The sequence below is a fragment of the Crocodylus porosus genome, unplaced genomic scaffold (genome assembly GCF_001723895.1).
Source record: "Crocodylus porosus isolate Cpor-Errol unplaced genomic scaffold, CroPor_comp1, whole genome shotgun sequence".
Classification (NCBI taxonomy): Eukaryota; Metazoa; Chordata; order Crocodylia; family Crocodylidae; genus Crocodylus; species Crocodylus porosus.
This window is the reverse complement of record NW_017728929.1, coordinates 8,094,028-8,110,943: the sequence shown is the minus strand read 5'-3', so window position 1 is coordinate 8,110,943 and position 16,916 is coordinate 8,094,028. Positions and strand designations below refer to the sequence as shown.

The following is a 16,916-nucleotide window of genomic DNA, read 5'->3' as shown; positions in this document are numbered from 1 at the left end:
AGGGGGTCCCATGTCATGCTCTCCATTTTTTTTGCTGTACTTTTGCATATTGATTCCGAGTCTTTCAGGGTCCTTGCTGGCTTTTTGTGCATGGGGGAGCAAAACACCCAGTGCTACAGAGATTATTCTGCACTTCCTAGACTCTCTCCTTTAGGAATGTGACTCTAGCAGTGAGATTTAGAATGCAGGCTCCTAAATCACTTGGGCGTTTGGGAATTCTCTCTCAGGTGCAGAAATGCAGACAGCTTATTTGCTTAAAACCCTAGCTTCTCTTGCACGCGGTATGGTGTGAGAGAACACTACGCCTTTGTCAATATTTATTTTTTTTATTAAAATACTGTTATACCAAGTGGAATGCTACAGCAATCTCGGTATAGGGTGGCATAACAAAACAGCCAGGTTTACATTTAAATACTTAAGATAACTTAAAACGCACAAACAAAACCTCATTGTCTTTGGCAGAAAAAAAAAAGTTCACAGCACGAAAAAAATACTTAAAAAGAAATACCAATATTAATATAAAATATATTAAGTTTTTTTTTTCTCTTTCATATTTTTGTTTTGTTTTCCTTGTTGTAAACAATGCACGCGAACCAAATGCATTTGTTACATGTCTGGGAGAGAAATATAAAAAAAAAATGCAGTTGTCCAGCAAATGCAGATGTTTAAAGAAGAAAGAAAGAAAGGGAAAAAAAAATAAAATATATATATATATATATGAAGGTCAAGGGTGGAAAGCTTCTGAGTTTAATGGATTGAGAACACTCATTAAAATCCAGATTGGCTACTGTCAGAAGCCAGCTGTCAGTAGACAAGGGCAGGCATGAGGATTGTGAATGGTCATAGGCAAGTATATCTTGGGAGGGATCCAAGAAAGGGGGACTGGATTCCCACACTGCACTCTGAGCCGTTTTTCCTCTCCAATTGCAATCAGATCTGCCTTCATTCCCCTTGTTTGTGTTTTTAGATAAACACTGTTCTTCTCCCTCCCTTTGCAGATACAAACAGAAGAACTGAAACACAACACATTGCTTCTGGTATTGCTAAAGACTCCCTCCTGCCATCCCTGACCCTCTGGAGCAGTGCCCACTTGCAGTCATGTGGACATTCCTCAAGCCGTGTACAAGCGCTGAACACCCAGGAGAGGGTCTGCAGCAGCTTGCCCTGGGAACACCTGACATAGCCCCACTGACTTTGATGGAGCTACTGGGACTCGAGGAGTTGCTTCCTGCTCCCCTCTGCCCACAAGACCGGCTCCTGAGCTAAAAAATATCCACGCATGCTCAGAGACATTTGGCTCAGGGCAAGTATTCAAATAAACAGAGGGGAAATTCCAGTTGAAGGAACCATGGGAAAGCGCCCCAAAGGAAATAGCCAAAGGACTCCAATGACAGATACACAGCTTCAGAGACAAACAGGATATGAAATGGAGGAAAAGGAACAGTACAGTACTGGAGACCTGGATGGAAGACAGATGAGGGAGAAGCAAAAAAGAAGGGGAGAGATGGAGCAAGGGAACTGAAATGATAGATACAGGGCTTGCTTCTGTTGTACAAGACAAGGAGTTATTTACAGAGAACATCCCCTTCCTCACACACTTCCCAATGACACGCACCCTGCGCTGCCTCCCCATCTCCCCCCAGCTACTGAACAACCTCTTTAGGAAAATGCCAAATGCCTCTGGGATGCTACCTCTCACATCCCCCTCACCCACAGCAATTTCCAGTCCTCTTCAAGAGAAGCGTAGGGCAGAGCGGGGGATAAGATGAGAAGCAGGAATTCCATCCACACCAGCAGAATTCAAATGCTCCTTATTCCTGGTAGCTTCAAAGTGTGGAGCAGGTGCCACCAGCATGTCCAACAAAAACAGTCCTTCCAGTACCAGTTTCTAGCCATCCACAGCATGCCATTCTCCTCTACCATCCACTGCTGAGAGGCAGAGGAGAGCTCTGTACCTCTTCACTTTCAGCTTCTCTTTTCTCCTTTCCTGGGGATTTCCAAGGGCAAGGGGAGCTTGGAATAGTCTTTCCCAAGCCAAAGGCTTCAGCAGCACTGCCCAGCACTCTAGCAGGCTCTTCCTTCCAAGGGGCAGGTGAGATCCGGCTCTGCCACAATGGAAAGCGAGCAGCAGGCACAAATGAACATGGACATCAGCTGCGGCTTTGCTCCCAGCCCTCAGCTCATGGACTTGCTGTGATCTCTCTTGCATACCCTCCCCCAGTCTCCTCTATCCATGAACTCACCACAAAATCATCAAGGGAGAACAAGTCCCAGCCAAGACTCCCAGTAACTGAAGGGCACTTGCACCAGCAGATGCTTTCCTCCGATATGGCCGACATGGCCTGCAGGGGTAGAGAGGATAGTGGCCAGAACCAGCCCTCCCTTAAATCAAAATTTCTACCATGTCCGACAGGTCGAGGGTTCTGGCAGCAGTGAAGGTCTCTGCAAGAAAACAAAGTTGGGACTGTAAATACCTTGTAGCACCTTGACCCGAAGCCAGCACAATGGGGGCCCTGTGCACACTACAGAAATGCAAAAGACAACTTTGCAGCTGAACCCAACTTGAAAAGGAATCAAAAAGAGGTGAGAGACCCAGGTCCTACATAAGTGATGAGTGATATGCAGGACCCATTTGAGAAACCATCATGGGACCTGTATTTCAGAGTGCAGAGGAAGTACTGTTGGAAAATCAGGCCCATTTGGAAATCACTAGCTGCTTCTGTAAAGCTCTTCTACACTACCCAGCTCTCTCCTTCTACAGCCCGTGCAGAGGCATCATCATCTGCACTGAGCCTTAATTCTAACCAAATGGGACATCAGATGAAACCCAGCTCCCTCTATTCATCCCACCAGGCCCTGGCCCCTCAAACTGCCAAAGGCTGAGACCTTTGCTGGTCTCTTTCAACTGGTTGAAGGGCCTGGGGAGAGGCGGTGAGGGAGAGGTGCTGAGGGATTCTTCAGCACAGGGAGATCTATGCACAGTTAGTTGGGGGACGCAGCCTTGCAGACTCCATCCTCCAAACACCTTCAGGTTAAAAGCCTGATTCTCCTGCCAAAGGAAGGCAGGTATTAAGCCTGCTATGCGTCTGACAAGCTGGGTTTCCTTCAGGTCTCTGGCCCCAGAATGAAGCCAGCCTGAGAATCCTAATCTACAGGTAGAGCCCAGAGCCTGATGGTAGATCCTGGGTTGGGGGAAAAGCTGGGTGTGCTCACATGTGCACACCCACTGTCCCCAGCCCCAGCAGGCCAATCTGTGGGGGAGAGAGGAGGTGGGGGCCAGACAGAGGCCTCCGCGGTGAGTGGCTGACTGTGCAGCCCAGCCAAGAGCAGGGAAAAGTAAGTGGAGCTGGCCAGGTGGTGGGAGGACTGGAGCCCAAGGAGGCTCCTCCAGCGGCATGGGGGACTCCCTCCCCATCTCTGTGGGGGCAGAGGCTGCTGCTGCTGCTGCTGCTGCACCTTGAGTCACGCTGCAGCTGGCCATGTGTGGGCATGGCTCAGCTCAGCAGCAGGGACTCACGTGGGGGCAGCCCTGGCCCAGCCGGGTCTGGGAAGATCTGGTCGTCCAGGGGTGGGGCTTCCACTGCTGGGCACAGGCTGGTGGAGGCCCTGGGGGCCCATGCCCACCCCCCACTTGTGCTCAGGGTGGACAGTCTGCAGCAGCACCCACCTCGTCCCGAGCACAGGTGGGGGGGGCACGGGCCCCCAAGGCCTTTGCTGGGCTGTGCCCAGCGGCAGGAGCACTCCCCACACATGCCTCTGGGCTGTGGAGAAGAGCCGGCTGAACCAGGGCCCAACGCCACGTTCCTCTGCCAGGCAGGTGCAACTCAGTGCAGCCACAGCACTGAAATGGGATCAGGCCCCATCCCAGCCAGGTCTGGGACACTCCACAGTCCAGGGGCGCATGAGGCACGGGGTGGGGCAATGGGTGGGGGGCATGGTAGATCCTGGGGTGGCCTTTCATTCCAAAAAGTGATCTTCACTATAAAAAGGTTGGGGACTTCTACCATAAGGAATAAAGAGAAAGCCTGAGAGATGTTCCCTTCCTTCTTTCCCTCTCCTTTCCTTCCTCTCTCATCCCTTTCCACCCTTTTTTTCCCGGTTAAGACATTCCTAGTCTACTATGCTTGATGTGCCTCGTGCCCACAGTTAGTCCCTACCACAGCAGGGGCTGCACCCTGGCCAACAAACTGGAGTACCCCACTCCCATGCTCTCCTCACAGCTGTGCTGAGCTTGGACAGTACTCAGGGCAGAGGGAAGGGAAGTTTCTGGATTTCCCACCTCACAAGAAACCTGTACTCAGATCTGTACATGTCAGAGTGAACAATGGCCCCAACTCTGTCCGGTGGGGACTGGGGGAAAGGGCAAACACAGCAGGTGGGACTTACCCAATGAGTTGGCTGCGCAGTTGCTGCCGTCGCGCTGGGGTTCGGGCCCATCGCCCTGACTGCTCAGGATGCTCTCCGACACACCATCTGTCTGCGTGCTCCCATCTTTGCTGCCATGCTTGGGGTGAAAGGGTAGAGGGCCGCAGGGAGGCGGGGCAGACATCTCTTCCATGGGAGCCTTGCCTGCTGAAGGAGAAAAAAATGCTGGCACCTTCAGTTGGAAAAGGTTTAAATGAGCTTTGCTTGATCTGGGCTTTTCCTAGGTCAAGTGGCACTGGCAGGGCACCCCTGTTCTCAGTGGTGGCAGATGACAGAACAAGGGGCAATGGTCTGAAGTTGTAACTCCAGCAGCTCTGCCCACCGGCTACCCCCTGGGGGTATTACTGAGGTTGGATATTATGAAAAACTATCACTAGGAAGGTGGTGAGGCACTGAAACAGGTTACCCAGAAAGGTTTTGGAATCTCCATCCTTGGAGGTTTTTAAGACCCAGCTAGACAAAACCCTGGCTGGGATGATCTAGTTGGGGCTGGTCCTGCTTTGAGCAGGGGGTTGGACTAGATGTGGCCCCCTCCGAGGTCCCTTCCAACCCTCATTAGTCTGTGCCTGCCGGCCAATCTGACAGTTCCCGTTATGTCTGGTGTTCCAAGCTGCCGTCCTCACTCTGCCTGAGGGATGTTGCACTCAAGCTGCTTGCTACCCAGAGCCCCATTTGACTAGGTAACATCCTGGTGTGGGGGAAACGAATGCCACAGAATGGAAGCATTTTAGGAAGTGCCGCAGACCAAGGGAGCTCTCAGGCAGGGCTTTAATACTGATCAGAGGGGTGAGCTTGCCACAAATGTCTCAGCCGCAGAATCCCCTCAGCACAGGGAAGACTCTCCACTCACCTGGAGTCCCTCTGGAAGTAGCCTCATTCAGCCGCTCGCTGGGAGTATTGCCCTGCCAGCACTGGGCTCCAGAGGCCGCAAAGATGGATGGCACAGATTTGGCTGGCCTCAGGGCGCCCTGCAGAGCCTTGCTAGGGTCCTTTCTTGAGCGCTGCTGCAGGACTTTGATGACTGCATCCTTCTCCAGGATTTGGGCATGAAGGGCTTTTAACCTGGAGGACACAAAAGCAATGCGCCAGGTGAGATGGGGCTATCAGCGGCCAGAGATCTGGCTGAAGGAGTTTGCAGAAGGCAAGGACAAGGCTTCAGTCATTTTGTACCTGAAGCAGGCTTCATCCTTAACGTTAGACCTTAGTCAATGCCCTGGCAAAGATGCCTGGTTTCCATGATGGCTAGCTAGTCAACAAGAGGCCAAGTTTGAAATGATCCATGAGAAATTGTGTTAATTGCCCAATCAAAGGCTGACCATAATGGAAAGTGAATGGAAGATGGGCCCTGTGAAACCCAAAGCTGGGCATACCTGTTCTCCATCTCTTGGTGCTTGTGGTTGGCCAGCAAGAGATCCTCATTGAAGCTGTTGTTGGGGGAGTGGCGCGGGGAGTGGTTGATGATCGTGGTGTCCCGCTGCGCAGCAGCAGTGGCAGCAGCATCCATGGCAAACTGCCTCATGGTGCACTCCTCCAGGTACTTCTGCTCCCACTTGGTCATGTCCGCCTCCAGGGCTAGGATCTTCTCCTCCTTCTCCCTCACCTGCTCCGAGAGCACCTGGGCACTCAGCTCAGGGGATCCTCCACTTGTGGCTCCCACCTGCCTCTGCATTGGCAAAGAAAAATCCATGCATGGTGTGAGACTGCCTCATGGAGAAGGGGCCTGTGGGCCTGACCAGCAGGCTCTCAAACAATGAGACACTGCACATTCTTTACCACCTTCTTCCTCAAGCATCTGGAACTGCCCCTGCTCCCATTCCCTAGCCTCCATAAGCTCCCTTCCTCACCTGCTGAGCCCGCAGCATCTTCAGCTCCTGCTCCAGGCGGGTGCGGAGACGCAGTTCCAGCTGCTCCCGCTTCTCACAGGCAGCCTGGAGTTGGCCCAAGGCCTGCTGCAGCCTCTCCACCTTCTCCACGTATGCCCTCTTCTTCCTCAGCTCATCCTCGGTCTTGGCAGCCCGTGCCTGAGCATTGCTCAGCGCTTGCTCCAGCAGCTCTGCCCGCCGGCGCTGGTCCTCGTTGGCACTGCGCAGCAGCAAAATCTCCCGCTCCAGCTTCTCCTTCTCCTGCTGGTGCTCATAGTCTGGAAAAGGCACCAGGAGCAACGGTATTAAGGCTGAGTGCAACAGTGCTAACGCTAAGAGAAAGGCACATACTCACAGCTTCCCCAATTTCCTCCCAGTGTGCGACTGGCAGACACTGCCTCAGAGCTGTCCTGCCAGTGCACTAACCCAGGAATAGACCGAGGGAAGTGTCTCCTGCTCCACCTACGGAGACCAAGAGGCTCCTCAGGCTCTCTCAGGCAGACATCAGATACGGGGGGGGGCCCAAAAGGGATGTTCCCTGCCATACTGTGCCTTCCTTACATTCTGACACCACTGCTATTCTGGTCCCAGAGCCACTCCTCAACTCTGTCTGCCACCTGGCTACCCCCTGAAGCCAAGAACTGAAATGGCCCTGTCACTGACTGCCTTGGGAAATAATCTCAGGGCTCACCCCTCAGCTCACACAGCAGGGGCTGCACCTCTGGGATTTTGGAGACTGGATGCTAGTCCCTGTTCTGCCACTGACCAAGTCATTCTCCTGCTCTGTGCCTCAAGCTCCCCTGCCTATAAAATTAAGCCAGTGATACTGCTCCCCTTGTAAAAGCTCTTGGGAGAGCTGGGTGGGCAGGTAGAGGAACAAGTTCATGGTGGGCAAGACTGAAGCTCTGTGCAAGAAGCCAGCATTATCTGCCCAAAGCCCTGGTCCATTCCATCCCCCTCTTATCCAGTTATCAATGGGCACTGCTGTGCCACTGACTTCAAAGGAGTTTTGCTGCTTTACACCAATTGTGGATTCAGCTTACAGCGAGTATGTTTTAAGTGACAACTCCCTTCCCCCTGCCCAGCCAAACAGGGTGACAGGGGACTCTCAGAGGGTGCCTCCATGGTCATGAAGCAGTGCATGCTCCAAAATGAAAGAACAAGACCACCGGTTAAAACTATGTAGTGTTCCCTCTGCCTTTCTTTCCAAACTGAATTGCAATTTCTGCAATTGTATTAAACTGTTATGTTCTGCATGCAGCCAGGCCTGAGACTGAGGGACTAAGGCCGGTGGTAAGAAGGGAATTGCATGGCTGTGCCCCCTTTTTGCTTCTTGGGCATGGTGGACATCCTGCTGCTGCTCATGGGAGCCCACACAAGCAAGGAAGAGAGTGCCTGGCTCATTCCTAGCCTCCAGCAAAAAAAAAGTTTTCTCCTTTTTTAAAAAAAAGCAAAACAATAGAGAAAGGGAGAAAACCTCAGCCTGGGACTGTGAGTGGAGGGAGTGTGAGCTGAGCTGGAACAGCCGGAACAGCCTCTGGAATGCTAGGAATCCAGGTCACACCGATGGCTGTTGTGATTAATGGCTCTCGTTTAAGTGCCAAGAACAGCTTTAGCTCTCCCTGGGGAATGGCAAAAAGCTTCCAAGAGAGGATCCGCCTCCTCTTCTATCTTAAAGGGACCTTACTCACCTTCCCAACAAACCCTCTGTGAAAAATGTGCCAGTCATGCCCTTATCTGCTGGAAAGATTTACAGCAAAGGGCTCGTGATAGAGAGAGCAAGAAAGGCTCAACCAGACAGTTCTGCAAGCCACATCCATGAGGTTTTGGCATGGAGTGGGCACTCACTTTGTGCCAAGAGTTTTGCGACAGTCCCTTGGTTGCCTTCTTGGTTCTCCTGGTTCTTGCTGGCCAGCTGTTTGTTTGCAGATTCCAATCGTTCTGTTTTCAATTTAAAAAAAAAGAGTCAGACATATTTTCAGAGTTTGCTTAATGGGGAGCAGCCTGGTTCCTGGAAGAAACCAGTATTATTATGAATTCATCACACAATGCGTTCCACAAACTGATCTACCAGGAAACAATTTAGCCTAGAGAAGAGAAGACAGGGGATTTGATACCAGTCTTCAAATACCTGAAGGCTGATTACAGAGAGGATGGGGATGGGCTTTTCTTTGTAGCTGTAGGGGACAGGGCAATGTAGCAGGAGAAATTTAAGCTGGAGATTAGGAGGAGCTTTCTGACTGCAAGGCTGGTCAAGCATTGGAACAGGCTGTCCAGAGAAATTGTAGAATCTCCATCCTTAGAAACTTTCAAGAGCAGGCTGGACACACATATGGCTGGATAGTTTAGGCAGAGATGCTCCTGCCTTGAGCAGGAGGCTGGACTAGATAAGCTTATGAGGTCCCTCTTCCAGCCCTACTTTGCTTTGATCCTATGTCCAGAGACAGACTTTGCTGGGGGACTTGTTCATGACAGGTGACTCTCTCCAGTCAGAGAGAAGTAGGTATTGGCTGGTGCTTCTTGGGCAGAAGCACATGTGACCTTGACACATGTGACCTTGTAGGGCCACATATGGGGCCATGCACTGAACAAGGATCTACATACTGGGGAAGAATGGTTGTATGAGTGTTATCTGGGATGCAGAGGGAGCAGCAATGTGGGTAACCTCAGCCCAGACCAAGGCCTGATTATAATCATTATCTTCCTTGGTATGAAAGACAGTCTAAAAATAAGCAGGCCCCAGAAATTCCTTGCTCCCTCTTCCCTGTCTGAGGCTGCCCCAGCATCTTACCTTTCAGATCCCGGTTGAAATCTTGTAGCCGACGCATCTCCCCATCCTTCTTGTTCCTCATGGTTTTCTCCAATGCTTCTCGCTTGGAAGAAGCCTTCATCAGGTTCTCATAGTCCTCCGAGATCCGCTGAATCTCTGTCTCCAGCTAAGAAAGAGGAAAACAATGGAGTGACATTAGATATTTGTGGTATGAGGCAGAAAAGTGGAAGAGGACAGTAGGTCACCACCATGTCTGCAGTGTGACTGCACTGCAACACACTGGGGCTGCTGAGGATTAGTAAATTGGTCTTTTCAGTTGCCAAGACCTGGGCTGGAGCTTGGTGGTTGGTGATGAGTTTGGTGAAATGGTGTCACCCTCCTCTTCATGGAAGTGGGTCAGGAGTGAAGTGCACATTGGCAGACAGACAGCACATAGTGAAGGCTGTGTGCTGCCTGCCTGTACTTGCTGCCTGCCCTGAGCCAGTGTTCCTTGTTTGTAATTGCTACTTACACTTAAATAAAGTAATAACAAAGACTTTCTCTCCACCTCACAGAAAACCCCAAGCACAACCCAAGCTGAGAGATGCCACCCACAAAGTGCTTGGCTAGCTGTCCTTAGTGTCTATGATAACCTGCTTACCTACCATGCACTTGTTCCTCTACCTGCCCACCCAGAATGCTCACCAAAATCATGACACTGTTTTGGGACTTTAGACCTTGTTTTTGTTTTTTGTTTTTTTTTTTTTAATTTAGATGGTACCTCTTAAAAAGCCCCAGGCATAATAAAACTCCCAAAGATTCAGACTGGTTTTTCCTCTATTCCTCAACTTGCTGGCTTGCCCCAGAGAAGCATTTTCCCCCTTTCTCTCCTGTGAGGAAGTCTCTCCAATACCATCTCAGGTCAGGGAATTGCTTTGCTCTATCCCACAGGGATAACTGAAATGTGCTGAAAAGTCCTCATATTCTCCTGGGTGAGATGCTTCACACAGAGATGGAGAAGAGAAGGTGCCCTAGGCTGGGTTGAATCACAGTAATAAAGACTTCTAGTACACAGTCCCACCTCTTTCTAGCTCTGGGCCTGGCCCCAGAATGGGAGTGGGGATGTTTCTGGAGCACTTTAGCCACAGAGAAATACTGGAATATTGTAGCAGCAAAGCATTCCTGGCATATCTGCACCTATGCCGGGCAAGATGTGCTTTGCAGTGATCTCGTAAAACTGCCCTTTACAGGTGAAACAAGCTAGACCAGTAACAGTGCATTTTTGTTGGCTTAATTGCATTTATACCAGGGGCTTCTGCCGGCATATCTGTCGGTCAAAGGTCACTCCTCTTCACACCCCGCCTGAGAGCTATGCTGGCAGAAAGTTGCAGCATAGCTCTGGTCCATGCCTGCACTTGTCTTGTGGAAAATTCAGGCTCTTCTCCCCCATCCAGGAAGAGCACAGGCCAACTGCAGATGCTTCCTCAGCCTGATGAAGGGTGTCTATACCCAAACGCTTGCAAAGAAGAATTTTTCCAACTATTTGAGTTGGTCTAATAGACGATATCAGATTTACCCAAAGAACCTTGTCTGCCTATGTTCTTAGACCAATGCGGCTACAACCTACACCCCTGGCTCTTATCCCTGTAATTTGAATGGATCCAGGGATGGAGCAGGGTTGAGGGATCCATGCAGGTAAGCATGTGCTTTATGAAGGGTGTCCCAGCTTGTCCCCACCACCAATGGCCTCAATTCTGTCCCGCACAGGTGGTCTCCTGCTCTCCTGACCCAGGACTCACTTTCACCTCTCCCTCCCACCCCAGTCCTGGCACATGTTCCCTGCCTCCCCACCTCTGCAGCCCTGGCACGTGCCTCTCCTGTTGCCAGAAGCCCTCCCAACTGCACATTTGTTCTGCAAGGAGCGACTTTCCCCTTGGCTGAGGCTGGGCTGGAACAGGCCTCCCCTTGTGTGCCTCTGCACAAAGGCCTTTCTGTGGCAGCCCAGCACAGACCCCAAGAGGGAGGGACAGGCAGAGAGCGGGCCCAACTGTTAATAGAGATGGTGAATGGACTCTTTTTTTATCCATTCAACAACTGCCTCAGCTGAGGACCTGTTGTGCTGTGTGCTTCTGAGCCACAGCTGTTTAAAGGGGTGGGAGAAGGAGGGAGTAAGCAAGTGACAGGGGGAGAGATTAAAAAATTAGAGGGGATGAATTTTCACAACAGCTGTTTGGTCCTTCTCCAGACAAAAATCAAAACCAAAAACCAGCCAGAAAGTGCCTTTAAAGAGAAGCAAGGAAGCTGGGACTCTGAAGGGATTTTTCTTTTCCCTGGGTCTCAACTTATACAGAACTTTTCCCAGTGGAACAGCATCCAGTGAAAACAGCTCCCTTATAACCCAGAAACACATGTCCCAAACACAGGAGGCGGTGCCTGGTCTGTCATCCTAGAAGGAATCTGAGGTGCCCTGCCCCTATGAACCTTCATTAGGTGGCAACAGCCAGGAGCTCAACTGCTATCCCCACCAGAGATACTGCACAATGCTGGATTGTCCCCTTGGGATGGAGCAGGGATTGGGAAGTCCCATATAGCCACCTGTACCTGGTGGTGCTGGGATCAACGTGCATGTGGGGCTGACAACTGCTCTGAGACCCCCAGGCTGCTGCACTGAGAGGTGGGAATGGGAGCTTTACCACTGCCTTCAGTGGGAACAGGGCTAGGGCAGAGTTGAGCTGTATTGAAAACTCCACCCCTCCTGGCTCCTCTGGAGTTGTCCAGCTGAGTGAGCAATGGGCAAGGCTGAAGGGTCCCAGAAGAACTCAGAGTGATTCCAAATGTAAGCAGCATCATTTCTTCCCTGTCCCCGCCATATCTGGTTTCTCAGGAGGAGGGTGGAGAGTGCAGCTCCTTCCCATTTCACTGGTGACTGGTTGAGTGTAGAGCTAAGGAAAGCAGAAGGCCTGGTAGAACCAGGCACTATGTATGCAGGAGCTGAACCAACTTCCTCCAGAGCGTTGTCAAAGCCCTTCTATCCTGTCTCCAGGGGACTCCTTTCTATCCACTTTCATGGATCCCCTTCCTGCATAACTGCCAGGGTATAAAGTATGATGCCAGGTGCATCATATCTCTTTCAGTCTGTAACAGCCAGGCAGGCAGGAGGGGTCTGGCCATGGTTCTAGGCAAAAGCTCTGGACTGACACACAAAGGGCAGCTTCAGGAGATAACAGTCTTGACAGAGGCTTCTTGTTCAGTGTTAGCAGAAAGCCATCCATCTGCTAAAGGATCACAGGCCTGCCTTGTCCTGAACAAAGCCTGCCTGCCCATTGGACTCTGCTGTTCTCTGAGGAAAGCACTGATGCCCCCTTTCTTAGACATGTTTCAATCATCATTTAGTGGTGAAATGCATGCTGAGTCCCCCTGGCAATCCAACTGCCCAGGGGTCTTAGCCTGCCCACTGCTTTGCAACAAGGGCTTTGGCAGAGCATACCATTGGCAAGACCCTGGCAATGCTAGCTCTGTTCATTTACCTTCTGGATGCGGCTCGCTTTCTCGCTGTAGCTCTCAAGCTCCCTCCGTAGCTTCTCATTCTCTCTCAGCAGCTTCTCATTCTCTCTCAGCACAGTCTCCATCTGGGCCAAGTGGCTACTAGCAGAAGCAGCTTGGGCTGTCATCAAGGCCTCCATCCCAGCTGGAGTGAGAGACCCCAGTGGACTATGGCACAGCGAAGCCTGCTGTGGCAGGAAAGCCTGGGGCAGGTGGGCCTGCATCACCCTGGAAAATATTTAAAAAAAAATGGTGAATACACAGGCCTGTTGACACTGCTCTTCACCCACTGTGTGCACTTTCAATGAAGGGATGGAGGGTGAAGAGCTGCACAGCTCCACTGACCCCCAGAAATGTTTTAAGGCCCTGGTGCTGTCCTTGGATGGGAGGCAGTGAGAGCTGCAGATGATACCTCTGCACATAGGCATGTGAGGACAAAAGCTGGCACTGGAACACTGAAAATACTCTGCAGGACAGTCATTGCAGAATACCCCCAGGGGAATACTTAAAGAGCTCCTGATGTATCTTTCAAGCAGGGGTCAGCCACAGCAGCCCTTAGCACATCTGACAGAGAGAGAGAGAGGGCACGCAGGGGTTTCAAAACAGGCCAGACTATCTCTGCCCTCTGGTATAAGTGCTCCAATGGGAGCTGATGTCAGGTAGAGATCTGCCGAGATCTCTTCAAAACCCCACCTGAACCTAAATAACACCCTTACAATTCACTCTCCTGTAAAAGAACCTGGGGAAAGTTTTTGAAAGCATTTGAACAAATGAGGGTGAATAAGTCCCATTTCCCAAAGGTCCAGATAATTAATAGTATTTAAGCACCCAGATGCAGATGGCCCCTAGTAGGCAAACCAGGCATTGAAATATGTTTCAATATGGGGCCTTAAGAGACCAAATCCTATTGATCTTCACCACCAACTGGTCCTCTAAATGTCTAAGCTGTTTTTGAAAATGGGAATTGAGTGCTCAAGTCACTTCAGTGCTTTAAAAAAAAAAGTGTTACCCCTTATTTCTAACCCATGTTTAAAGAGAGACCTTGTACCACCCAACCCCATCCCAGCACTCAGAGAAAGGAAATTATTTGCCAAAGCTAAGCAGTGACAAATCTTTAAATCTCCACAGCACCGCCCCACTCTCCTGGTGAACTCCAGGAAGTTAAGGATGCCTTGCTCCCCCCTAAGGTGATTCCTGATCAGCAGGCCCACCCTGTATGCAACTCATATACGTTTTACCTTACCTAGTTTGTGTCAGAAGAGCATGCTAAGCATATCAAATGCAGGCGTAGGTCTCCCACACCTCCCCCACCAACACACAAAGCAACTGCCCCGAGCTCCCAGACACTGTCCTTGGTGGCAGCCTGGAATTCCCAGAATTTAATATGGCTGCTGTATGGGATGGGAACTGTACCGGATTTAACCAAGGTCTGGTCTGGGAAGGCTTATTTAAACGTGGGTCTGCATTCTTGTGAGATGATTCGGTAGCAAAAAAGAATAAATACATTTTCCTTTCTGCTTGTGACCCCCTCCCCTCTTTGTTCCCTTGAAGAGAGAGCATTTCCTGCCACAGATGCTATCTCTTCCTGCCAGCATTCATTCTGACTTATCCAGCAGCAGGAACCCATATGCACTCTCCTCCACCTTTCCCAACTATGCAGCCTGCTAAGAAGTCACTGGGAGCCCAAGCAGCTACCAAATGGGGGGCAGTAGGGACAGGACACAACACCTCAAAGAGGTAACTAAGGTTTGGTTTCTCCCCTGTAACTCTATTCTTTCCCTCATTTTAAGTAACCACAGACACTGTTTATAATGTGATCAAACTCCCAAGCAAACTGAAATGAGCAATGCTTTGTGCAGGCTAAGAACTACAGCAGCAGACCTGCATCGTTAGCAGTGCAGGGTGTGAGCATGCCCCAGCTTGGCTTGTTTAAGGTACTTGATGCACTTGTCATCTTCCCCACTACCTCTTAACAACCCTTCACTGAGACAGCCAAAAGAAGAGGAGCCTTAACTCATTTTATTGGAATTACCCTGGTGTAATAGAGAGCAGAATTTGACTAAGGTTGCAATGGAGGCAAGTAAGGCTGGATTTGGTCTCTGGTGTTTGCAAAGTGGACAACAGCATGGTATCAATGGCACTGCACACAGATGCTTATAAGCTCGTAATGACCAAGGCTGACCCCAAGAAAGTTCGGGCTATTCTGTACTCAGCACTGTCATCAGCTCCCACAGGCCACCGGCTACTTATGAGACAGTAACTGCACTCTCCTCCTGCCCTCCCAGGGCAGGATTGGTACTTGTCCGTGTAGCGGGGGGGTAACTGTATTTTCTTTTCATCATTGCACAAGCCTATTCCAAATTTAGCCATTTCCTAATTCAGTTTCAGTTCCTAAATCAACCAGAAATTCCACTCATCACACCAAGGGAAAGGGCTTTTAAGAACAGTTTAATTTTCAGAGCCAGTGGGCCAAATGTAACCCTACACTAGCCTCACCTGAGATGCACGTAGCTTTAAAAGCATGATAAAAAAGTAAATGCCCATATTCTCTGCCCCTCCATATCTGCCAGCACTTCCAGATCTGGGGAAGTTTCCACAGAACTGGGGGAAAGTGAGGACTGGCAACAATTAGCAGAAGACTGTAGAGTCCCTGCCTTCTCTCCTTATTCTGCAATGCTGGGCTTTCTCTGCTTATGCACAAAGCCTTGGGCATGAGAATGCATTGGAGGGCAACAGCCAAGGTTCTTCCTAGGAGCCATGTGGGTCAGCAGAAAGTTACCCAGCACTTTTTCTATTTGTCTTTTCCAGGGCTATGACAACTGACTGCCCCCAGGACTGCAGGGATTGGCAACGCAATGCTGTTCTGTTGCGGATGGTGAGGTGCAATATATATGCTGTTGGTTACCTGACTTCAGGGTGCTGATACCCTGGGCCATCCCTGGAGCAAGGCCTGGGACCTGCCAGGTAGCTGACTGAGGGCTCCTGGGAGGGCAGAATGTAGGGGTATTCTGGAGGGGGCCCCCGTGGCTCCATCCCCTCGGCATGCTGGCCTCTCAGAGCAGACAGCTGGTAGTGCCTCGAAAGCTGGGGATAGCTGTGGGAGGAACTCATGTGGTTCTGGGCCTTGGCTCCATTCCTCTCCAGTGACATCTGCATGAGGCGTTCGCTCAGCGACCTCACGTGACCGTGCTTCAGATCCTTCAGGGACTCGTCCTGGCGCTTGCTGCTGCTGTCGGCGGCGTAAGCTCTGCGCTGGCCTGTCTCGGCATGAGCCCCTGAGCTGGCCACCCCAGCCTGCTGTCCCCCTCGCTGCGAGGCATAGTACTGGGAGTGGGCCTTGGCCTCCTCATAGGTGGGCAGCTCCTCGCCTTTGTGCTGTGGCTGGTAGAGCCGGTACAGGTTGTTCTCCAGGTAGATGTGGTCGGAGTGATGCTCCTGGCCCTGGGGCTCCTGCCGGGTAGACTGCTGCACCATATGGCTCTCTTCTTGTGTAAGGCTCTCCAGGGAAGAGCGAGGGCTGCCGCTGCTTCCTCCTCCACGCAGGGCCTGCTGCTGAATCGCCAGCAGCGTGCGGTTCTCCGTAAGGTTCCCATATCTCAGCTGCTCCTGGATGAGCCGGTGCAGGACTGTCCCAGAGGAATCCTCTGCTGTCCTCATCTTTGACTACTCAAATCGGCAACCAGTGCTCCCAGTGGGAAGAGATGATACAGTCCCACGGATCTAGCAGCGAATGGCCACTGTGAGGAGCCTGCAAGAGAAGGAAATTAAAATCAGAAGACAGCTCTTGCAGTCAGGCAAGAAGGAGCAACGTTTTTTTCATAGCGTATCTTCAGAGAGTTGCATTATTCCAGAAAGCCACTGCAGCATTCTGGCCCTGAAAGAAACTGCCTCTCCTTTCGTCCCATCCGATGGGAGCTACGATGGGGGAGGAGAGGGATTCTGAGCAATGCTTATATGCTCATACCCTGGGACCAGCAGGGAATTACAGCTAATTCTGCAGGGGGTCATTTACAACCAGGGAACTTCAGCTTCACCTCCTGTCCTAAGCACTGCAGCCTGCCTTGCGGATGCTGGAAGTGGACCAAACCATGCAGGTTCAATTCTGAGGGAACCCCCTTCTCTTGCAGGATGGCACTCTACTCAGCTGCTCCATTACATCCCATCTTGTCCAAAATGTCCTGACCTCAGCTTGCTCAAGAGGCGACCTTGGGTGGGGAGTGAGGAACGTCGCTGAACAGGGAACTTCTATGGGGAACTTCGCTGGCTTCCTATTGTTACACAGAGCCTTGGCGCACTGGCTTTCCCTGGGACTTGAAGCACAAACAGTGCACTTGCGG

General features: G+C 51.1%; 1 protein-coding gene across 2 annotated transcripts; it reads right to left on the bottom strand.

Annotated features, from left to right (window-relative positions):
* Positions 1-310: 310 nt before the first annotated feature.
* On the bottom strand, positions 311-16,916 carry AMOTL2 (angiomotin like 2). 2 transcript variants are annotated; one of them, XM_019542970.1, is made up of 9 exons: positions 15,485-16,916; positions 12,564-12,807; positions 9,079-9,223; positions 8,136-8,228; positions 6,270-6,565; positions 5,796-6,088; positions 5,276-5,487; positions 4,387-4,569; positions 311-2,442 (listed from the first exon to the last, which is right to left on the bottom strand). In XM_019542970.1, exons 1-9 carry the CDS (start codon positions 16,234-16,236, stop codon positions 2,384-2,386), a joined length of 2,277 nt encoding a protein of 758 aa, XP_019398515.1. In that variant the 5' UTR covers positions 16,237-16,916; the 3' UTR covers positions 311-2,383. The 2 variants fall into 2 exon arrangements, with proteins under 2 accessions (XP_019398515.1, XP_019398514.1); XM_019542969.1 differs by having other exon boundaries at positions 4,387-4,572; positions 15,485-16,915.